This window comes from Helianthus annuus, chromosome 2, assembly GCF_002127325.2.
Source record: "Helianthus annuus cultivar XRQ/B chromosome 2, HanXRQr2.0-SUNRISE, whole genome shotgun sequence".
Classification (NCBI taxonomy): Eukaryota; Viridiplantae; Streptophyta; class Magnoliopsida; order Asterales; family Asteraceae; genus Helianthus; species Helianthus annuus.
In genome coordinates this window covers 173,202,787-173,227,286 of record NC_035434.2, presented here as the reverse complement: position 1 = coordinate 173,227,286, position 24,500 = coordinate 173,202,787, and the positions used below count along the sequence as shown (strand labels likewise).

At 39.4% G+C, this 24,500-nt stretch overlaps 2 protein-coding genes across 4 annotated transcripts; one reads left to right on the top strand and one right to left on the bottom strand.

Moving 5' to 3' along the window:
• Positions 1–1,453: 1,453 nt before the first annotated feature.
• LOC110927269 (F-box protein CPR1) lies at positions 1,454–6,783 on the top strand. Of its 3 annotated transcripts, none has more exons than XM_022170925.2 (4): positions 1,454–1,695; positions 2,945–3,144; positions 3,621–4,779; positions 6,304–6,783. In XM_022170925.2, the coding sequence occupies exons 2-3, from the start codon at positions 2,958–2,960 to the stop codon at positions 4,763–4,765; spliced, it is 1,332 nt and encodes a 443-aa protein (XP_022026617.1). In that variant the 5' UTR covers positions 1,454–1,695; positions 2,945–2,957; the 3' UTR covers positions 4,766–4,779; positions 6,304–6,783. The 3 variants fall into 3 exon arrangements, with proteins under 3 accessions (XP_022026617.1, XP_035841884.1, XP_035841883.1); XM_035985991.1 differs by lacking the exon at positions 1,454–1,695 and adding an exon at positions 1,726–1,851 and having other exon boundaries at positions 3,627–4,779; XM_035985990.1 differs by lacking the exon at positions 1,454–1,695 and adding an exon at positions 1,726–1,851.
• Positions 6,784–7,507: 724 nt separating this feature from the next.
• Positions 7,508–18,038, bottom strand: LOC110927268 (protein transport protein SEC23). Its single transcript, XM_035985988.1, has 13 exons — positions 17,119–18,038; positions 15,866–16,039; positions 15,613–15,774; positions 14,744–14,886; positions 14,581–14,656; positions 12,693–12,865; positions 12,526–12,607; positions 11,296–11,373; positions 11,057–11,218; positions 10,113–10,376; positions 9,252–9,356; positions 7,905–8,091; positions 7,508–7,820 (listed from the first exon to the last, which is right to left on the bottom strand). The coding sequence occupies exons 1-12, from the start codon at positions 17,911–17,913 to the stop codon at positions 7,948–7,950; spliced, it is 2,358 nt and encodes a 785-aa protein (XP_035841881.1). The 5' UTR covers positions 17,914–18,038; the 3' UTR covers positions 7,508–7,820; positions 7,905–7,947.
• Positions 18,039–24,500: the final 6,462 nt, after the last annotated feature.

The following is a 24,500-nucleotide window of genomic DNA, read 5'->3' as shown; positions in this document are numbered from 1 at the left end:
AAAACCACGTGTATTAATATCCAGACTTTTTCCTTATATTAAACTGAGAAAAATGCCCGGATAGTCCTTGTGGTTTCGCCTTTTTTCACCTATAGTCCCCAACTTTCTAAAACTACCTGAATAGTCCCCAAGTTTTCATTTTTTGTTCCCGGATAGTCCTTGGGTCTAACTTCAGTTACTTTTCTCTGTTAAAATGATGTGAAATGACAAAAATACCCTTACCTTAAAAGGCCAAACCATAGGGACTATCCGGGCATCTTCTTCATTTTTATTTATAAAACCCCACCACCACACTTCATCTTCAACCTCCACCCATATATGTTATCATCGGAATTTGTTGTCAAAATCCGCCATGGCTGCAATCACAGTCCGATACGGATCCGATATGTAAATTCCGGTTTTGCTTAATATAATTTCCATCGTCATAGCCTTTTTTTAAATGGAACAACAACAGCAACATAATCATCATCACTCATCATCATCATCAATCATCATCAGGATCTTGCCCTGCCAATATACAAATCGGATCTTCGATGTCCCCTCTGAATACTCTGAATACACTGATCATCACAGCCTTTAAACAAGTTTACAAAATACTGCTACTACCACAACCTCCACCATCACCATCATCAAATGGCACAGAAACCTCCTCAATTGCATTCTCACCCTAGTCTCAATTCACATGAGAATAACACAACATAACACCTCATCTCATTTTTCAAGATGGTTATTATAAATATAGAGGTGAACAGAAAACCGGTTTGTGAACTGGAACCAGTTTTGACCTGACCCGAAACCGAATATGATACAGGTTTGGTGAAACCGGTCCCCTTTCTCCCTTGACACCAATTAATAACTAGAACTAGTTTTAAACCGAACTGATCCTTTTCCACCTGTAAACTAGTTTTACCAAACACCAGTTTTGACCATTGTTGACCCAAACCATTTCAACCTGAACCGGAATGGGATTAAAAAAACGAAATGTGCACCTCTAGGTAGATAAATGTTCTTATACAGAGTTGTATCTCCAACGATAAAGGTTCTGAGGCTCAAATATATTATCATCGGAATTTACTGTCGAAATCCGCCATGGCTGCAATCACAGTAGCATGTATCAAATACATATTGTCCGAGTTGCCTAGCCAAGATACGGATCAGATCTGTAAATTCCGATTTTGCTCAAAATAATTTCCATCGTCATAGCCTTTTCAAATGAAACAACAACAGTAGCAGCAGCATCAACATAACTAGAGAGAAGATGAAGTCGGCGGCGATGGTGGAGGGTGGAGGAGGGTGATGGTGGGTGTAGGTTGAAGATGAAGTGTGGTGGTGGGGTTTTATAAATAAAAATGAAGAAGATGCCCTGATAGTCCCTATGGTTTGGCCTTTTAAGGTAAGGGTATTTTTGTCATTTCACATCATTTTAACAGAGAAAAGTAACTGAAGTTAGACCCAGGGACTATCCGGGAACAAAAAATAAAAACTTGGGGACTATTCAGATAGTTTTAAAAAGTTGGGGAATATAGGTGAAAAAAGGCGAAACCACAGGGACTATCCGGGCATTTTTCTCTATTAAACTACACATTGTTCCTTCACACACTTCCGTCGTGTTCTACCGCCGGAGACCTTTCCACTCGCCGGAAACTTCTCATCACCGCCGTACGACATTCTGAATACCATATCTAACAACTGCAGGTTTGTTTCATCCTTTAACTTCAATACACATGCCCTAATTTTCCTTATTTATTCATGAAAATTTCGTACAATATTCAACGGAGCTCGATTTGATTGTGTAGTCACATTCATTTGCTGAAATTCGGTGCATTTGTTAACAATATATGCTGTAATGATGTATGGATAAGCAAATGGTACCCGGTACTGAATTTACCGAACCGGGTACATTTTCGGTACCGACTTTTGACATTTTCGGTACCGGTCTGGTACGGTACGGTACCGGTATTTACCGGTTTTTGCCCTCAAATACCGGTACCGTACCAGTATATTCAGTATCGGTACCGGTATTTACCGGTTTTTACCCTCAAATACCGGTACCGTACCAGTATATTCAGTATCGGTACCGGTACCTACTTTTGGAGATTTTCGGTACCGGTACTTTCGGTTCCAGTAACGGTTGGTACCGAGGTCATCCCTATAATGATGTATGTGTGTTTATTTGTTAGAGAAAGTTTTATATGGTTTTGCATTTGGTAAAGTAGAATTTAGGTTTCAGTTACACATATAATGTTGTTTGATGCGTGTGAAATCAGTATCGATATTTGATAGTGAGCATTGAGAGAGGTTAGAAATGATGATCATATGGTGTGTTTGTAGTTCTAGGGTTTTCGATAAAAATTTTGAATACCGAACGTTCATGAACTTGTTCGGCGGGAAGTTCGTTTATTTAATAACCGAACGAAAACGAACAAAAAAATTTGTTCGTTTAATTAAATGAAGGAACATGAACATACCTTCTGTTCGTTCATTTATGTTGGTGAACATTCTTTTATGTTCGTTCATTTATGTTCGTTTATGATCGTTTAAATTTTAATAAATACATAAATAGTTATATTTAAATAAATATTAGGTTTTATAACTAGTTATATAAATATAACTAATTTGTATATCTATGAACCCTTATTTAGATGTGTTTTCGGATGAAATGTAATATATTAGACTTGTTTATTCAAATATGTTCAGTTAAATTTCTTTTATGTTTGTTTGTGTTCGTTTATGTTCGTGAACTGTTCGTTTAGGCTTTAAACGAACGAACATAAACGAACAAAAACCTGCCCGATTTCTTAATGAACGAACACAAACAAAAAAATGTGTTCGATTAAATGTTTGTGTTCGGTTAAAGTTAAATGAACGAACACGAGCATGCCTATGTTCGTGTTCGTTCGGTTCGTTTACAGGCCTAATTTTGAAGTTTTGCCCTAAATTATAGGGATTGTGTTGAGATGGGGGATTTACGAAACAAGTCAACAAAAGAAAAAACTGCGAACAAGTCGAAACAAAGTTCAGAAGATGTGAATGAAGAGAAGAAAACCGAAAAGCGGAATTCAGATGTTGGTGGTGGTAGGAAAAGGAAGAGATATGACGCGTATAAGGCTTTGTTCAAATCTCAACGAATAAGAACTGAATCAGGTGCTTACGGTTATTTTGCCTTACTATTTTTAAGGAAAAATTACAAATTTTGTCCTTTATCTTAATACCATTTATCAGGCGGTGTCCTTTTTAACGAATTTTGACAAGTATTGCCTTTTACAAGGAATTTTGTTGCACGTTTTGTCCTTTAGGCTTAACCCAGTTAGATTTTCTTGTTAAATCTTGTCACCAAAGGGTATTTTAGTCTTTTTACCCATTTATTTAATATTATTTAAAAGAATAAAACAAAATAGGGTGACTCTTGAAATAAATGGGTAAAAAGACTAAAATACCCTTGGGTGACAAGATTTAACAAGAAAATCTAACTGGGTTAAGCCTAAAGGACAAAACGTGCAACAAAATTCCTCGTAAAGGGCAAAACTTGTCAAAATTCGTTAAAAAGGACACCGTCTGATAAGTGGTATTAAGATAAATGACAAAACTTATAAGATAATTTGTTTTTCAATAAATGGTAGTTACAGTATGTTCCACAAGGGCCGAGGTTGTTCACGACGATATAGTTGAGCAGATACTGATACGGTTAGACGTGAATAATCTGATCCGTTGCAAAAGAGTGTGCAAGTCATGGCACTCATTAATCACAAGTCCAGGTTTCGTTAACCGTCATCTGAACCGTAGTTACAACAAAGATCGCTACGATGAGATCGGACACAGAAGAATAAGTTCGACAGATCATCATCTTATCGGTTCTTCAACTGGCTTGGTAGTTGTATGCAACTCTCCTTGTATTTATTCGAAATTTTTAGTAGGCAATCCGTTGACCAGAGAGGTAACACGGCTCAGACCTCCCCCTTGTATCCCTTCACCGTTATTATGTTGGGGTTTTGGTCACGATTCAGCCAATGATGATTACGCGGTCCTCGTTGGGGCCCGCGCTGGCGAAAACGAAAACGAAAACGAAAACGAGAATGAGAATCCGACAAGTTTTCAAGTTCAACTGCAAGTGTTGAGGTTGAGTACAAACGTTTGGAAAGTTGTTGGAGAAGTGAAGTATACATTTATTACTAACGCGGGTATTTTATGCAATGGCGCGCTTCACTGGATCGTAGAAGATCAAAGCCGGAAGATATTGATTATTTCTTATGATATATCTCAAGAGGTGTTTAAAGAAGTCGGTCAACCTGATGATCCAAGATATGAATGTGGTTCTAGTAGCCGCCTCGGGATTGTTAAAGGATGTCTATGCGTGTACGCAGGAGACGAGAATTCTTTTATATGGTTGATGAAGGAGTATAATGTAAAAGAGTCGTGGGAACGGCTACCACGTGGTCGTGAGATGAAGTATGACATTGTTCACTACTTGAGATCACCGAAGCGGGAGAGTTTATATCGTATTGAGGAATCGTGTTTTTCTGGTACTTCGGAATATATATGTGTCCCTATGAAACATATTGATGACCCTGTATTTATGCAGAGTCTTGTATCTCCATATGTTAATCGGAAGCGAGAGGAAAAAACGGAGGCAACTAGGCAAGTAATAGCAATGGGTTTAGAAACTTCCTTGCCTTCGAGTTCGGTTTATTATTATTCATCAATTCTGTTGAATTTACACTATGCGTTTAATCGAGGAGGTCCTTCTGGTCATGATCCAAGTGCCTGAGTTTGATGCTAGCGGTATGTATGAACGTATGATTATATCTTCGTGTACTTTCTTTCTAGTATCTTGTCAATGATTATTTTGCAGCGAGTAAATTACGTTTTTGGCCCCTATGGTTATGTCACTTTTACTATATTAGCCTAAAATAAGAATTTTTAACATATCTGCCCCATGGTCTCTATAACTAACCATTTTGGCCCCTAAGTCTAGAGATCATGGGGGCCAAAATGGTTAGTTATAGAGACCATGGGGGCCAAAATGGTTAGACTTAGGGGCCAAAATGGTTAGTTATAGAGACCATGGGGGCAGATATGTTAAAAATTCTTATTTTAGGCTAATATAGTAAAAGTGATATCCCACAGGGGCCAAAAACGTAATTTACTCTTTTGCAACATTTGTTCTCAATGTATTTCAATAACTTGCGATTCATGGGGTATTCGCATTTACTTTCTTCTTTTTTCGATACTGATAACGATCATTGATGGAAATATAGAATGGGGTGTTATTTGGTTCATATTTGTACATAAAGATAGAATATAGTCAATTGAATACAAATGTATGCTTTCATTAGAAGAAAAGCTTAAGAATTAAGATATTGAGGTTTGACACTTGCTCTATTAGGTACTTTTAAGTAAAAAATAAAGAGTTAAATGCCATTTTAGTCCCTGTGGTTTGGGTCATTTTGCCAGTTTAATCCAAAGGTTTTATTTTTCACCTGTGGGTCCAAAAAGGTTTCACCGTTGCCATTTTAGTCCACTAGGTTAAGTTCATCCATTTTTTCTGTTAACAAGAAGGGCAATTCGGTCATTTTATATGTAATTCTGTTAACTAGAAGGGCAATTCGGCCATATAAAATGACTAAATTGCCCTTCTCGTTAACAGAAAAATTGGATGAAGTTAACCTAGTGGACCAAAATGGCAACAGTGAAATCTTTTTGGACTCACGGGCAAAAAATGAAACCTTTGGACTAAACTGGCAAAATGGCCCAAACCACAAGGACTAAAATGGCATTTAACACTTTAAATAAAGAGTTAAATTCCATTTTAGTCCCTGTGGTTTGGGCCATTTTGCCAGTTTAGTCCAAATGTTTCATTTTTCACATGTGGGTCCAAAAAGGTTTCACCGTTGCTATTTTAGTCCACTGGGTTAACTTCATCCATTTTTTCTGTTAACGAGAAGGGCAATTCGGTCATTTTATATGTAATTATATTAACTAGAAGGGAAATCCGACCTTATAAAATGACCGAATTACCATTCTCGTTAACAGAAAAAATGGATGAAGTTAACCCAGTGGACTAAAATGGCAACGGTGAAACCTTTTTGGACCCATATGTGAAAAATGAAACCTTTGGACTAAACTGTCAAAATGACCCAAACCAAAGGGACTAAAATGGCATTTAACTCAAAAATAAATAAATACCCAAATCTTTGTAGAAGCTAGAATTTGTCTTAAAGCATACATTGGCTTTCATTCACTTGTATTCATGCTATAACCATGACATTTGACTTCAGTTTTTTTTTTTTTTTTTTTTTTTTTCAGTTAACGGGGAACGTCGAGGACCAAGTGACACGTTTTGATGCTATGAAGATATATGTTGTTAAGATACTTCTAATGAAAAAGCGTCTCATATAGCTAGAGTCGTAATGTACACAGTCGTTACCTCTGCGTAAATCAGGTGGACACAGACTAAGAGAGAGTTTTGGTTGTGCGGCTGGTGGTTATCAGTGTGATGCCATTCCGTCTTGTTCATTTCGATGTTATAACAATAAAAACGTGAGGCTGCGAAGGTGATCAGTCTTAGAAGAGAAGAAAGAGAGCAGTGAGGTGGTGTGGGCAATTGTCGATATCATGATGGACAAACAACCTCGAGCTTCATGCATCGATCTTATTTAGACTTATGAACCTAAACGAGCTTGTTGTTTACGTGGATGTGATTTTGTTTATATAGTATAATAATGTAAAGTTACATAAAATTTTTTGGTATTATATATATAATCATTATGATTAAAAACTAAATAATATGTTATCCATGAATATAAATATTTGCTAAAAATATTAAATTACTACAAAAAAATAACTAAAATAATATTTTAAATAATTGCGTTTCATTTTATTTATTTATTTTTTTTTATGAAGAAAGCAATTTAAACAATTGTTTGTATGAAGGGGGAGAATGTTCAGGAGTGGATATAATTAGTGCTTTTTTTACTCAAGTCGAATCAGCATAGCTTTCGAGCAGGTGGAAGAGAATGTTCATACAGTGGCTCTTGCCACTGTTTGGAGGCTTTGGTTCGTGCGAAACAAAAAGGTTTTCAATGGAAAGTTTATTTCAGTGCAAAAGACGATTGAAGGGATTAAAAAGGAAGCGTTCGTTTGGATATGTCATAGATCTAGAATCCGATCCCCTGCGTCGGAGAAATGGATTGATTTTGATATTGTTGAGATGATGTAATGTTGTTTTCTGTTTTCAGTTCCCCTTGTATTATTTCAACTTCTTGCTGGGCTCTATTTCTATATGTAGAAGTTTTGCCGTTTAATAAATAAAGTTTATCAAGTTATATGTCTTCTTATACATAGCAGTTAATTTCAGTTAACTGTCTTTTTAGACAATACCAGACAAACCGACTCGAAGCTAGCCAACAGTAAAAGTCTTTTTCATTCAGTTTGACAGTACTTTCGAGAAGCCGTAAAATCCAAAGACATTCAGAAACACAAACCAAAAGTGCATTCAAGATACCATATGTAAACACAAACATTCAAGTGTACATTTAGTGCAGAACTAGAGCCGAAAACAGAGCCAAAACCCGATATTTTCTTGCCCTTCTCGCTTCAAGAAGATGCATAATCTCGCATCGGGTAACCTCAGATCCTCGATCCACAATAAACATAATCCCTAAAGTAACTTACAAAACCGTCGAATGTATAGAACGTATAGAATGTAAAAACAAACACCTAGTTTGCTGCCTAATCTCTTTTCTCAACAATTAAAAATATAAAATTAAACACAACCCCATACGCTCCTTATTCTTTTCAAGATAACAAATCACATTCACATCCTGCAACGTCTTAAAGAATCACAAAAAGGGGGAAATGGGGTCGGTGTATAAAAAGACTATCGTTTTTGGCTTGAAAAGGGTTACCTATGGATTTTGAGACCGTATAAAGTTTTAAACTTTCTAAGTCTCAAGAAGACTGAACCGCAAGCTTCTGTAGATGCTCGAAGAATACTTGAAGGTTCACATCGTCGGTGAAAATAACATCCATTCCAGGTGACCCTTCGTTGTTGTATGTTGCTGACGGGTTTAACTTGGCCAACAAGAAACGAGCCTGTTCAAACGTATAAACCGAATTCAATTTAAAAAGATAACAAGAAAAAGACATTAAAAGTTGCTCATGATATATTACTTTCATAACAATGGGAAAGTTTATTTTTAATTACAGGGTTTATAAACATAAGAGTTACTTTCGTTTTGCTCCCTATGGTTTGGTCACTTTAACGGTTTTGCCCCAATCATTTAAAAACGGCCATTTTCCTCCTTAATGTTTTGATCTTGCCGCCTATTTGCTCCCCGGCTCTAACTCATCCATATTGTATGTTAACTAAAAGGGTATTTTTGTAATTTCAAGTTAACATACAAGATCTAGGTACCCTTACGTTATACTTGAAATTACCAAAATACCCTTCCAGTTAACATACAATATGGATGGAGTTAGAGCCGGGGAGCAAACTGGCGACAAGATCGAAACATCAAGGAGGAAAATGGTCGTTTTTAAATGATTGGGGCAAAACCGTTAAAGTGACCAAACCATGGGGATTAAAACGGAAGTTAACTCTAACCATAGTTAATATATTATTGTAACGATTAGACAAGCAAAACGGGTAAAGCTAACAAGTTTAACTAAAAAGGATATAAGGCACACATTCTAAACAACCTTAATAAGATGAGACGAATTATTTCGATAGCAAAAATTTAATACATCATATAGAGTAAAATGCCATTTTCGTCGTCCCTGAGATTTGGCCAGTTTTGTGACTTTCGTCCAAAGGTTTGTTATTCCGCATGTGGATCCAAAAGGTTTGAAATCTTGCCATTTTCATCCGGCTTGTTAACTCCGTTCATTTTTCTCTGTTAAGTCAGGGGTATTTCCGTCCATGTTGTTAACTTAAAGGGCAATTCGGTCATTTTCAATTTACATAAAAAGACCGGATACCCCTGAAAAAGACCAAATTTCCCTTTAAGTAAACAGAAAAGACGGAAATACCCCTGACTTAACGGAGAAAAGTGGATGGAATTAACAAGCCGGATGAAAATGGCAGGATTTCAAACCTTTTGGGTCCAGATGCGAAGAAACAAACCTTTGGACGGAAGTCACAAAACTGGCCAAACCTCATGGACGAAAATGGCATTTTACTCTATTATATATTTGTTATATTGTTCAAATATTCGATATTCATCTAAAAAACGAGATTAAGATTCAATGATGACCTGAGAACCATGTTGATCACACACCACCAATCTTGGAACCGGAAAGCGATCACGTATAATAATTTCTGCATCATCATGTGGTGCTTGCAATAATTGAGCAAACGCCTACAAAAATTGGAAATAAAAATAACATTACATAAATCTTAAACTAAAAGATCAGTGCCGACCAGGCGACCACGTTTCTGATTTGACAAAAATTACCCCTCAACTTTTCTATATTGATAAAAATCACCCCTTCAAATTTCTAACTTGAAAAAAAACAACCATCTAACTAGACAAAAATGACTGTTCTACTTTCTAACTTGACAAAAAAGGCCCCCAATACTTTCAAACTTCTCTTTAACCCTCAAACTTTTGACATGTAACCCATTCTACCACCAGACTTTGCTATAATGTCAAAGGTAACCCTCTAACTTTGTAAATGTCACTTTGACCCCCTCAAGTTTCTAAAGTTTCAAACTCACCCTAAAATTAATTTCTTTCGTTTTTATTTTTATGGACGTAAATTCGAGTTCGTCTACGCTATAACGTAACTTTTGTTTGAAAACGAGTCAGGTCAAATATAAAATGTTTTTTATGTATGTTTTGAGTTGGTCTGCGTTTTGACGTAAATTTTGTTTGGAAACAAACCAGGTCAAATGTAATACGTTTTGATTCGACGGTATAAATTATAGTTGTATACGTTTTGACGTAAATTTAGTTCGGAAACGAGTCTGGTCAATTGTAGTCTATAGTCTATACATTATCATTTCGCGTACGGCGCTGCCGCAACGCGCGACGAGTACACAAACTAGTTGCATGAACTGAAATTAAAAATTCAAAATTTTTCCAAATAAAATTAAAAAAAATAAAAAAATGTACCTGGTGTTCTGGCTGATTCTGGTAACCCATGTTCCTCCATTGTGCGATTGTCATTCCATGAAAAATAACTACGCTAAAATAAGAATCTAATAAAAGGATTCTATCAGCTGAAATTGAAGCCACATCGAGTAATGCAGGTGCAGGCAGTGAATTAAATGAATATGCTATTAGTGAAGGTTGTATCATGACAGCTGCATTTGTTATGCTCTCGCGGTTAAGCATCATGCGAAAATAAGCAGTCTCATCTGGACTATTATTGAACACCTGCCATAAAAAAATAATATAATATTAAAATGAACAAAAAGTTTTTAAGAAAAGGATGCACCATGTGAAGTAGATGTGGCAATTTCGACCAGTTCATCTCAAATGAATGAATGATTAGAAGTTAAAACAAAAAAACGAGTAAAATACACGAATCGTCCCCCTATTGTTTACCAAAATTTTGGATTTGGTCTCTAGCTTTCCAAAAGTACACGGATGGTCCCTATGGTTTGCCTTTTGTAACACATTTAGTCCCCAGCCAACAAATTTAGAGGTTTTAGCATGTCAAAGTTAGGGACTAAATGCGTTACAAAGTGCAAACCACAAGGACCATCTATATACTTTTGGAAATAGTTCGCGACTAAATGAGTTACAAAGTGCAAACCATAGAGACCACGTGCACTTTTGGAAAGCTAGGGACCAAATCCTAAATTTGGTAAACCACAAGGACCATCCGTGTGCTTTACTCCAAAAAAACTAACATTATATACGCTAATATCCAAATAATTCTAACAACTGGACCGTTTTTTGGGTCAACCTAAGCTGACCAGTTTTGAGCCACATCAAAAAAAATCAACTTATTTACCCGTTACTGAACCCGCCTGACCCGATGATTTGCTACATCTACTGTAAGGTGTAGAATGAGAGCTTGAATCATTAAATGTGTGCATGTTAATATTTACCTGAACAAACTGTGATCTACGGAGATTGAACATAAACTGAGGGAACAAAGAAAAACTAGGGTTTAATGCAAATGAAGATGGATCATCTTTTCGGTAGTCACCAAATTTAGAACAGAGACGAATGAGGGTTCTATCTAGCCACCTTGTTGCATCAAACGATTCCTGTAATTAAGAACATTAAAGGTAAAATAAAACATAAGTAGTAATATTGTATTGAGTGGTTGATAGTGTTTTAGTACCTCCATTTCCATTTTGTACGAAGTTAATCTAGCCATTACCACCGCAGCAGTCTCTTGATCAAAACCTTGTACTAATTCCTGTCGATAATAACTTATCATAAACGTATAGAAACATATTATCATTTTAAATATATGATCCCAGAAAGCAGGTCTACGCTGTGTTTAAAAAAGCGAGCTTTAAGCGCGCTTTAAGCGTGAAGCGCTGAAGCGTTTGAAACAGCGCTTTTTTTGGTCTGAAGCGTTAAAATACGTGAAGCGTTTTGAAGCGAGCTTTAAGCGCGAAGCGATGATGGTTTGAGGCGACGCTTCAGCCCAATCAGGTCACATTTGGGCCATTTTTCAGGCCCAACAGTCTTTAAATAGGGTCTAAATGAGGCCCTACTTCTTTACCCTAATAATCAGCCGCTATCTTTTAACATATCAGCCGCTCCCTTCCTCTTTCTCCTTCTAGTATCTCTGCAACTTGATTTATGTTTATGTTTTAAGTGTGTTTCGACTTTAATTTATGTTTTAACTATGTTTTTTATGTGTTAAGTGTGTTTTTTAATCATGTTTTTGTGTTTGTTATTGATTAACAAGTAGAATAGGTCATATTGATGTGTACAATAATTTTTTTAATTTTTTTTTTAATTTTGAGTGCTTCGTATACGTGAAGCTCTCGCTTCGCGCTTGAAGCTTCGCTTAAAGCTTTTGGAACCAAAACGCTTCGGAGCGCTTCGCACTTTTTTAAACCAAGGGTCTACGTTTATGCACAATAGGCAAAAGAACAAAAAAAAAGGTTTGTAACTTCTCTAATGACAAAACTACCCTTGAAACACATGTCAATTGAAACTATATGATCCCAGAAAGCAGATCTACATTATCCTCAACAAGGATCCTTTTCTTCTAATGACAGTAAAGTACACAGATGGTCCCTGTGGTTAACCAAAATTTTTGATTTGGTACCTAGCTTTTCAAGAGTACATGAATGGTCCCTGTGGTTTGCACTTTCAGCAGGTCCAAGTAAGGCACTAAATGCATTAGAGTTAAAACCACAAGAACCATCCATGTAACTTTGGCAAAAGTTGGGGACTACATGTGTTACAAAGTGTAAACCACAGGGACCATCCGTGTACTTTTGGAAAACTAAGAACCAAATCCAAATTTTGCTAAACCATAGGGACCATGCGCATATTTTACTCTTATTTATACGGTCTACACAAATGTTATCCAAAACGTTTATTATATTACCTCTGATAAAACAGAAGTCTCTAGCCATCTTCTAGTAATGGTAGTAACTCGCATCTTTGATTCTCCATCAATACTCAAGTAACTGCCTCAATTGTGATAATCAATCAATTTCAATCAAAGAAAATAAAGAAACACACTTCACTATTTATGAAAAATTATTAATTTACCTTGTAACAGTCTGTATAAACAGCTGTGGATTTACATTTCCTGAAGCATCTGACTTGTCACTCGATGATATATCGAAGAAAACAGTCAAACACGTATTTTTGTCTAGTCCACATAACTTCCAAGCTGTGGTGTTCCCCTGCCCAATCACTGTGCTCGCAACAGCGGGTCCTTTCTGTAAAGGCAAGCAATAGTCCATAAAAAAAATACTAATAAAAATTAGAATTTAGACATTATTTGCATCTGAGCACTCGGGCAGATAGTCAACGGTGACAATTTAGAACCACTGACTTACAAATGGGTCGTTTCAAGTTATGTTCGGTCTCTAACGGTTATGAATTAGCTTAAAAATGGGTAGAAAGTAGCCCAATGTGTAATCTTAGAGTGAAGTACATAGATGGTCCATGTGGTTAATCAAAGTTTTGGATTAAGTCCCTAGCTTTCCAAAAGTACACGGATGAAATATAGTTTACACTTTGTAACGCATTTAGTCCCCAAGTGACTAAATGCTTTACAAAGTGCGAACCACAGGGACCATTCATGTACTTTTGGCAAAAGTTGGGGACTAAATGCGTTACAAAGTGCAAACCATAGGGACCATCTGTGTACTTTTGGAAAGCTAGGGACTAAATCCAAAATTTTGGTTAACCACAGGGACCATCCGTGTACTTTACTCGTAATCTTAAGAGTAAAGTATACGGATGGTCCCTGAGATTGACCATAATTTTGGATTTGATCCCCAACTTTTCAAAAGTACACGGATGGTCCCTATGGTTTGCACTTTGTAGCGCATTTAGTCCCCAACTTTTGCCAAAAAATACATGGATGGTCCCTGTGGTTTGCACTTTGTAACTCATTTAGTCCCTAACTTGGACCTGCTGAACCTTTAGATCTGTTAGCTGGGGACTAAATGCGTTACAAAGTACAAACCATAGGAACTAGCTAGGTACTTTTGGAAAGCTAGAGACTAAATCCAAAATTTTGGTTAGCAACAAGGACCATCCGTGTATTTTACTTGTAATTTTAATACATAAAACCTTCCTAAATCATTTATTTAACAGTCATACTACTGTTGAAATAATGCACCTTTTTATAATTCTGTCTGACACTCCCATTTTATTATAAACTTTTTGTGCAAGAAGAATTTTGGGTCAACACAGCCCAGAGCGTTGCAACCCTTATAAAAAATATTATGACTCGAATGCCGTTTGACTTGTTACTAGGGCTGCAAACGAACTGGACGTTCAGCGAACTGTTCGTAAAGCGTTTGGCGGGAAGTTCGTTTGTGTTTGTTCGTTTAAAAAATGAACATACACAAATAAGAAATTTCGTTCATTTAGGTGGATGAATGAACATGAACAGAGGTCGCGTTCATTCATTTATGTTCGTGAACGTTCGGTAACACGTTTGTTTATGTTCGATAGTTCATTCGTGTTTTTAGTTTTTATATTTTATTTGAAAACTTCATAATTCTGAAAAATAAAATATTTAATAGGTATCAATATATTATATATTTTGTTCATGAATGCTTGTTGTGTTCGTTTGTTTCCAAATCTGTTCACTCACATTAGTTTGTGTTCATGAGCATTCGTTGCCTAAAAGTAACAAACGAACACGAACATAGAATCTCATTCGGTAAGTGTTCATGGACAATTCGTGAACACGAACACATTCATTTCCTTAACAAACGAACACGAACATAAAATCTCATTTGGAAAGTTTTCATGGACAGTTCGTAACACATATATTTCCTTAACAAAAGAACACAAGATCTTGTTCGTGTTCGTTCGGTTCCTTTGCAGCCCTACGTGTTACCCAACCCGCGTGACCCGACCAGTTTGCCACGTCATCAGATAATCAACTTTATTCAAAAAAGATTCAATAAACGACCTTTTCCAACGATGTGCAAGGTCCAATGATCCCTTGAATTTTAATGTCCTTTGAACAATTGATCTCAAGCATTCCACTGAAAGTAATAAACTAGTGAATATTTTATACAAATACAAACTAATGATATGTCAATAACCCAATAAAGAAGCAAATTAACACTCACTTATGAGCGAGACCAAGAGATTCCTCCCCCTTCTCAAAGACCCGTCTAAATGAGTCCTTGAAAACCGAATGCCCGAAACTTTCGGATAGAACAACAAGGCCACCGGTTTTTTCTATAACAACTTTCATCTCTGCCACCCCAACCTAATAAATAAATGCATTATATTAAGAAAGCATGATACAAGATTATATATAAAAAAAACCCAATATTCTCCAGTATTGAACATCAAGAATATTAACGGATGAAACCATGTGATCGGTTGTTCAAATCACAAAAGATAACAAATGTATTGTTTAGAAAGTGACTGTTAAAACCAATGTTTTAAAAATGGGACCGGGCCGGCCAGTCGGACCGGAAACCGAGGGTCTGATTGGTCCAGTTCACTCTATCAAACCAGTTTTGAGTCGAACCGGCTGGTTGGACCAGAAACCGGGGGTCTAACCGAATCCAGCCGGACTTTTTAGGGGTTGAACCGGATTTTAAAAAAGAACCAATTTACCCTATTTAATATATAATATTTACGGAATCAACCCGGTTCGACTGGTCCGACCAGTAGACCGTTAAGAAGATCGGTTCAACGTCCGGTCCGGTCAGTGAAAACATTGGTTAAAACTTTCCCTTTGTATTGAAATGAAGAATGTAACACCCCAATCCCTAAAAAACGAGAGATTTGGAAGAAAGCGGTTTGTTTTAATGATCAAAAGCAAAAACCATTTCAAATGTGCACCCAGATAACTTTTTTTTTCTTGACATGATTCCATATTTCCACTATGTAACTCCATATTTAATGCATACATATATATAACTACAAAAAGATAAAAAAGATAAATTCATTAATGGTCATCAAAATCTACTAACGAGTTTCGAACCTGGTCAAGTGCAGAAGCAAAAAGGTCCAACACATGACCCTGGCTGACCATTTGATTCGAAAGTTCTTCATAGAATTGAACCGCCTTCCTAAAATATGGTGCCGCATCCTTATCCAAATCTTTATGTGAACGTACTGGATCCGAGAGATCCTTTGATACAATCTGAAAAAAAAAAACAGGAACCAACACAAGTTCATTATTTTCACAAAGAAAACAACCATCTTCATAACTCAAGCAGTAAAACAAAACTTACGGAACCAGGGCCTTCATTGCAAGGACCACCAACCAACGCCACGATTCGCGCACCAGTACCAGCCATACAAGCCCCTAACAAACCAGCTGCAACACTCAATGCAACCCCGGTGCACCTCAAAGATCGATGACCCGGTTGAACCGGCCATTGATCCGTGCCTAACTCCTCCAAAAGCTGGATTCAAACACTTCAATTAATAACTCATATCAACAAAATTCTTCAACTTTGTTTATAAATCATATGATATAAGGTGCCTAACTTCTCTAAAAGCTGAATTCAAACACTTCAATCAATAACTTATATCAACAAAATTCTTCATTATTAAAAAAATATGATATAACGTGCCTAACTCATCTAAAAGTTGTATTTAAAACACTTTAACTAATATAACTTATACCAACAAAATTCTTCAATTTTGTTTAAACATCATGATATAAGGTGCCTAACTCCTCTAAAAGCCGCATTCAAACACTTAAATCAACAAAATTCTTCAATTTTGTTTAATAATCATGATATAATGTGCCTAACTCCTCTAACAACTGAATTTAAACACTTTAAATAATAACTTATATCAACAAAATTCTTCAATCGTGTTTAGAGATCATGATATTGCGTGCCTAACTCCTCTAAAAGCTGAATTCAAACACTTAAATTAATAACTAATATAAACAAAATTCTTCAATTTTGTTTAAAAATCACGATATAACATGCCTAACTCATCTAAAAGCTGAATCCAAACACTTACATTAATTACTTGTACGAACAAAATTCTTCAAATTTGTTTAATAATCATGATATAACGTGCCTAACTCCTCTAAAAGCTGAATTTAAACACTTTAACTAACAACTCACATCAACAAAATACGTCAATTTTGTTTAATGATCATGATATAGCGTGCCTAACTCCTCTAAAACCCGAATTCAAACACTTTTAACTAATAACTCACATTAACAAAATTCTTCAACTTTGTTTAAAAGTCATGATATAACATGCCTAACCACTAACTTATATCAACAAGGTTCTTAAACTTTGTTTAAAAATCATGACATAACACGCCTAACTCCTCTAAAAGCTGAATTCTAACACTTCAATTACCAACTTACATCAACAAATTCTTCAATTTCATTTAAAAATCATGATATATCGTGCCTAATTCCGCTATAAGCTAAATTCAAACACTTTAATCAATAACATATATCAACAAAATTCTTCAACTTCGTTTAATGTTTCTAATAATCATGATATAACTCACCGAGTGAATAATATATGCACCTTCCGAAGCCGGCAAAAAAAACCTCGAAACACCAGCATTCGAGTTCGGATTCGGAAACCCCTGACCCTGCACACCTTTCTGAAACCCTTGCCCAGGCACACCACCACCACCTCTCCTCCCACCACCACCACCTCCCAACCCTAACCCTAACTGCTCCAAAACCTGCTCCTTACTCATCTCTTTCGATCCTCGAAACACATAAACCTTATTCATATCCGAATACCCTAACTCATGCACCTGCACCTGCGTCCCAAACGACACAAATCCTACCAACGCATTCTCCGGCAACAATTCAAGCGCCTGTTGCAACGCCGATTTCGCAAACCCTAACTCCTCCTCGATCACACACGTATCAAGCACAAACAGGTACACCGGCACCGTAACCGGCATCGGAACCGTACGATTCAAATCATTCACCGGAAAACTGTACTCGATCGTCGTGTACTGCGGATACAGCTCCGCCGGAACGTTCGTTTCGGAGATGCCGGAAAAGTGATGCGGAAAGTGGTTCCGTTGGAAGCAAAACGGACAGATCCAGATTAAGGCGGAGAAATCGACGCGGCAGAAAGGATTGAGGATCGAAGAGCAGGTTTTGCAGCGGAGAGGAGCGTAAGGATTGGTCGGAATGTGAGGATGAGGGCGGATCGGAGAGATTGAGGCGGCGAATGGAATGATGCATTTGCTGGCTTCGACTTTGGTGCGAGGCCAGGCGTTCCAGGTGAGGCGGACGCCGTCGAGACCTTCGGGATCAGTGGTGGCCATCTCCGTCGACATGGTGGTTGTGGTTTGGCCGGAAAAAATGGAGGTTTTTGTTTATGAGGGTGAAATGTTGGGGGAAATTGGGGAGAATTGGAGTCAAAGGGTGGTGGATGGATGGATGGATCTAAAACATGAAACGGTTGGATTGTTGGTTTTGGGTTGGGTTATTGTTTTGTCCACATTTTTGGAAATGGTTTTTTTTTCGGGTTCATTGGTTGAGCCGGTCGAACCAGGGTTAAAGCAAAACTAAGAACCAGGTGATACCGTAAATATTTTAAGAAAAAGTAAAATTGAAAAATTTTAATCAAAGTCTGGTTCAACTAGCCGGTTTGACTCAAAACAAGATTGATAGGGTGAACTGGACCCGGCTAGTCCCCTGGTTTCTGGTCCGATCGGCCGGTTTGGTCTAGTCTGGTTGTCAAAACATTTGATATAATGTCAACTGCTATGTGGGTTTGTTAACGCCTCATACACCGCCTGGAGGGGGCCAAAGATGGATTCGTCAAGCCCATAATGGGCGTTAACCATTGCTATGTGTGGGGGGCCACCTAAATCAACAATCATTTTTTTTTTTTATTTTCTGTTAAATCACAACGTAATAGTTAAGGGGTGAGTTAGTTACAACTCATTGTCTATGTAATAGTAACGTGGCGGAGCGTTATTATTATTTATAGGTAAACCTCAACGCATACCTTAGGATTGTATTTGGAAAAAATATAAGTTTATTATAAGATATGATATACTCATAATATGTCATCTATGTTTGTATAAAATGTGAATGTAAAACAAAGTTATATTATAAAGTTGGATGAAAATAAGTTCATCATCCACTTTTGATACGCATATTGTTAAAGTGGACGGTATGTATCTATTTTGTCACTATCATTTGTGTTGCTTTGCCCTACGTTACTCTATTTTCTTTGATACGTATATTTTTAAAGGGGACGGTATGTATCTATTTCGCTACTATCACCTGTGGTGCTTTGTCCCACATTGCTCTACTTCTGATGAAACACCGATTAACACGAGGTTTATCGATGGGGTTATTTCGTCTATGGGGTTCAACCTCTTTTCTTGCTCGTAACAATGTCTTGAGATCTGCAAAACAGTAAACACCGCCAGTCTCGTTAAGAGGGGGAGAAAGGGGATTTCCCTCTTAACCAGGCTCCGGCGTGAGAATAAGTACTGTTCCGAGAGAAATAAACAGTGTGTGTATAGGGTGAGTATGGAGAGTAAAGATCCTGAACCTGAATGATGAAGGGTCCTATTTATAGCCGGAGGGTGAAGAAGGAAGGAGCAGCTGTGCCAGCTGCGGGCATGGTTGTAAAACAAGGATTCCAAGGCCGAGTATTCCCCGAGTAGTCGCTACAAGGTAGGCTGCCGAGGCGACTTTCTTTAACCCCGCCTAATTACTAGGAATCGATCAAACGCGGTCAACATCAGCCAAAATCGGATCTCGTAGGTCAATTCGGGCCAAGTTTGACTTAAAATAAAACAAAACACAATTTCAACGCCTATCATATTAAAGAATGAGTATCAATTTCATGTATTTTGTCATAAATATTAGTTAATTTATGTTATTTGACATATATTATTTTCCGAAAACTAATTACTTTATAATTTGACATGTCCGAGTACTCCCCGTGTACTCTCCGCCTAGGCCGAGTACTCTCAACTCCCCGATCGACCGACTAGGGAGCGCTTAGCGACTTTTGCTACCATGGCTGCGGGCGCGTGCCAGCTGTCCGACCAAGGGGAATATCCTCTTGGTCTGCTCTGTCACGGCAGGTGTAGTGGTACACGTGGCGTTCTTACATTTGCCCACGCTGGATACCTCGTACTGGCGTTGTCAGCCCTGCTCCCTGATTTGTCGCAGGCCTATGTGGCGTTCTGCGAGTGGTGACACTTGTTGTCCTTTATGTCGGATAGAGCATCTTTGGTGCCAGCTGCGAGTCTTCCAGAAGTTTCTAGAAGCTTCTGGATTGCTTCGCTGATATGGACGCCTTGTATGCTCGAAAGTGGTGTGGTCCTTGCCATGTAGGCAGGGAATTGGGACCATACCTCTTCAAGTCCCTTCAGTCCAGTGTGCCTTCTAGTTGAGTTGATCGTCTAGGAGGGATTCTGGACTTGTGAGAGTAGTGGTTTTTTGCGGCGCGTGGAGCCTAGAGGACGCATAGCGCATGGGTCTTGGTACTTTGTAAAAATTGAGCCAAGTGGACGCACGGCGCGTGGGTCTTGGCATTTTGTAGAAAATGAGCCAAGTGGACGCACGGCGCGTGGGTCTTGGCACTTTGCAAAAATTGAGCCAAGTGGACGCACGGCGCGTGGGTCTTGGCATTTTGTAAAAAAATGAGCCAAGTGGACGCACAGCGCGTGGGTCTTGGCACTTTGCAAAAAAATGAGCCAAGTGGACGCACGGCGCGTGGGTCTTGGTACTTTGTAAAAAATGAGCCAAGTGGACGCACGGCGCGTGGGTCTTGGCACTTTGCAAAAAATGAGCCAAGTGGACGCACGACTCGTGGGTCTTGGCACTTTGTAAAAAATGAGCCAAGTGGACGCACGGCGCGTGGGTCTTGGCCCTTTGCAAAAAATGAGCCAAGTGGACGCACGGCGCGTGGGTCTTGGCCCTTTGCAAAAAATGAGCCAAGTGGACGCACGGCGCGTGGGTCTTGGCCCTTTGTAAAAAAATGAGCCAAATGGACGCATGGCGCATAGGTTTTGGCCTTTTGTAAAAAGTGAGCCAAATGGACGCATGGCGCATGAGTTTTGGCCCTTTGTGAAAGGTGAGCCAAATGGACGCATGGCGCATGGGTTTTGGCCTTTTGTAAAAAGTGAGCCAAATGGACGCATGGCGCATGGGTTTGGGCTCCTTTGTTGTTTCCTTCTGATGGAAGCTTGGTGGGCATGGGGGAGTGTTTGGTGTGACTGTCTGACATCCCTGTCTTATCGGAGGTGAACAGTTGCTTTTGCAGTTACTTTCTGTCACGTCAGCCGGTTCTGTTGCCCATGTTTCCCGAAAAAAGAGCCGACGTCTTCTCTCTCTTCTGACGTGTCACTCCTTTATTGGTTCCTTTTTCTGTATTCTGACGGTCCACTACCCATCACATTAAATGCGATGGGTATAAATAGGAGGCGGTTTCTCATTCTTCCTCACTTTTTTCAAATTTCAAGTGTTTTTCCCTTCTATCTTATCCCTTCATTCTTCGTTGTTTCGATAGTTTTCTTTGAGTTCTTATTTCCGTCTTCTCTATATTTGCACCATGTCTGGTACGAATCCCACCCAACAGAAGAGAAAATATAAGGGGAGGGCTCCTCCCGGTCCTGACCAGGCGGTCATTTGTTGGAAAGAGGAGGAGTTCATGAACCTGGTGAAGGGTATGGGTTTCCGTCCCGAGTGGGGAGCCCAGTATCCTCCCGTCGGTTCTACTGCTTTGGACGCCCCTCCGGGCCATATCACTTTGTATGCTGCGTTTTTTCGGGAAGGTAGTTTCAGATTACCTATTATAAAGTTTACTGCTGCTGTGTTGAGGGGGTATGGGCTTCATATTTCACAGCTTAATGCTATTGGGCTTCCACGCATTACTCACTTTGAGTATGTCTGTAGGGCTTACCGTATTGAGCCTACATTTCAGATGTTCAATGTGTTTTATAGTGTGACGTATGCTAGCGGTTTCTATTCGTTTCAAGCACGATCAGGTGTTGCTCCGGTGTGCTCCGTGCCTTTGAAGAGTCTTCATGACTGGAAACAGAAATTTTTCTACATCCGCCGTGGTGTAATCCCGATAGATATGCCTTATCGGCGGCAGGTGGGCCAAGGGATTCCAAGGGTAGATGTTATGGAGGATTATGGTGCTCAGGATTGGTATAAGAAGATAACCCACAAGGCGACTGCCATTTCTCAGTTGGATGAGATGGCCTTGGTTGGTGCTGGGATGAGTTTGTTGTGGGTGCCCAAGAATCCATTGGGTCAGCCCGTATACAGCTATCAGGGCAAATGCATGTTTCTTTCATAAGATACCGCCGAGTTATTCTCCCTTATGTTTGTTATGTTTTCTTATCTTCTTGCCTTTTTGCAGTTGGTTACAGCTTGTTGAATGTCCTGGACCCTAAGGCGGCGGGTGCCATGGTTGAAGCTATCCAAGCGGAAGGGAACCCGACGAGGTTAGACTAGATCCGGGGTCGTTTTTTGCATCCAACTGATGAGAGCTTGAGTAGATATGCTAGCGAGGTTCTAGGTGAAGATGTTTGGAATGACCCTGTCGACCCGGGTCGAGAGGGAGTTATTGTCCTTTCAAGTGGAAGTTCTGACCAAAACTTTGAAGATCTAACCTCTCGTTGCGCGCGTGCAGGTACCGCGCAGGGTGATGTTGCTGAACTCGTGCACGAGGTTGTCGGTGATGATGATGTAGAGGTGCCTGTTGACCCTTCTGCTCAATTGGAGTCGAGGAAAAAAGCGAGAACTGATAAGTCTGGGAGGAGAGAGGGGAAGACTGAGGGTAAAGCTGCTGGTTCTTCTCGTAAGCAACCCTCTACCCTTCCTTGTCTAGATTATGTGATAGTTTCTGACACGTTGTCTGGCCTAGGGGCTGGTGAGGGAAGTCGAGAATCGGATCCTGATGACAGTGCTACTCTGACTGAGCACATGAGGAAAAAAGACATCGAGGATCACAAGCGCAAGCTTGATGAGCAGTCCGCTGCTCTTTTTGCTGCTAAAAAAGCGAAACTTCATAAGGAGGCCCCCCAGCACCTTCTGAATCTGAGATTGATCTTGGTGTTTTTAGTGGAGGTCGTGGGAATCTTTTGGAGGAGCTATATGCTGCATCTGCCCCTCCTACTGGTAATTGGCCTTTAATTGCATATTATTTTTTCGTTTTCTTCGAGTTGTTCTTAATTCTTGTTCCATGACAGCAGTCAAGATTGGTAAGAAGCCTCGTATGGTTGATATTTCTCAGATTACGCCGCCTGCTTCCCCTCCGTCAAGGATAGTTGGTCTGACCCCTCCTCGTGATGATGTTGAAGCAGGCAAAAAGGGGGGAGAAGGGGTTGCTGAAGATGTGGGTGAGGGTGGTGATGATGCTGGGGTTGTTGGTGGTGATGGTGGAGCTGATAAAGGTAAAGGTGTGGAAGTGGAGGTGGAATCTAGTGAAACTACTCCACACCAAACCATTTACATTAAGCGTCCTTCTGGTGGAGGTGGGGCTACTTTTGGCGTGGCGCGCAGCCCGCAATTTGAGCATAACCCTGCAGATTCTTGGGGTAATCCGGCTTGCGACGACTTACCACACGCCCCTCGCTGGAACCTTACTCAGGGTTACAGGATGGATGATGTGAACAACTGCCATGAATTTTTTGCTATGTCTCTTCCCCCGGCTGAGAGGATGTTCCAGAAAAACCGCAATCGATTTGCCTTGTTGGACGACCATGTTCGTGCCGGGGTTAATTTCTTTGCTACTTCTCAGGAAATTCTTCGTGAATGGCGATCGATGGGGGAGGAGACACTCGAGTTTGAGGAGTCTAAGAGGTTGTTTGCTGAGGAGAGGGAGAGGTTTAATGCGGAGAAGAAGGGTTTGCAGTGGAGGGTATCTGATGCTGAACAGAAGCTTGAAGAGCAAAAACAGTTGAATGTTCAGAAACAGAAAGATTGGGAAGTCGCGTGTGAGCGCACGAACGTTGAGATGCAATCTCAGCGTGATGCGATCGTGCGGTTATCCGGCGAAAAAGCGGAACTTGCTGAAGAGGCTCAGCAGGCGCGTGTTGCGTCTGAGAAAAAAGAGAAAGAGTATGTTGATCGTATCGATAAGTTAGAGGTTCTTGTCCAGCAGAAAGTGGCTGAGTGTGAGGCTGCACAACGCCTTCTTGCTGAAAAGACTGCTGAGAGCCAGGCGGCAGAACTCCTTGCTGAGGAAACATCTGCTGACACCAGATGGTTGCTTTCTCGTGGTGTACCCTTGGTAATTTCTTTTGCTCTTTCGTGTTCTTTTATTTTTGTGATTTTTTATTTGGTTGCCTTGTTTTATGCAGCTTGCTGACCGTATTCTGAATTCGACTGAACTTGCCACGTACATGTTTGAATTGGGCCAAGCGGGTTATAATAGCGGTCGTAAGTTTGGATATGCTGAAGGCAAGGCTGCAGTTATCAACAAGGAAAAAGATTATCATTTTGAGTTGTATAAGGAAAATTGTGACGGTGCTTATGCTGCTAAGCGCAAGGCATTTTCAACCCTTGACTTTGCTGTCGTCCGGGCGGCGCAGAAGTTATCCCGGAAACCAGATGGAGTTGCTCTTCTGAAGAAAGCCCTTGGAGATGATGTCGATGCGGCAGGAGGTGCTGGCACCAGTCAACCTTGATGGATGAATTCCGGCCTGTGCGCCGTGTATGGCCTTGGATGGGTCTGTAATGTTGACTGTTTTAGACAATTTATCTTTATTTACCTTTTGTGGATATGTGCACTTGATCTTCTTTGTTTGATGCGTATTTTATCGCTTGCTTGTGTTTATGCGAATTTTGTTATCGTCATAATATGTGCATGTTTAATTACTTTGATTAGGTGTCATGAATGAATTATGGCGCTGACAGGTGATGTTGTGTTTCTACAACGTTT

Bases quoted from the DNA above. Each gene is read 5' to 3' on its own strand.
- LOC110927269 (XM_035985990.1), top strand. The intron at 3,145-3,620 runs GTGCTTACGGTT...AATAAATGGTAG, and splicing joins ACGAATAAGAACTGAATCAG to TTACAGTATGTTCCACAAGG.
- LOC110927268 (XM_035985988.1), bottom strand. From the start codon at position 17,913: ATGTCGACGGAGATGGCCACCACTGATCCCGAAGGTCTCGACGGCGTC. The intron at 15,775-15,865 runs GTAAGTTTTGTT...TTTTTTTTTCAG, and splicing joins GCAATGAAGGCCCTGGTTCC to ATTGTATCAAAGGATCTCTC. The intron at 9,357-10,112 runs GTACATTTTTTT...CAATTTTTGTAG, and splicing joins AGAATCAGCCAGAACACCAG to GCGTTTGCTCAATTATTGCA.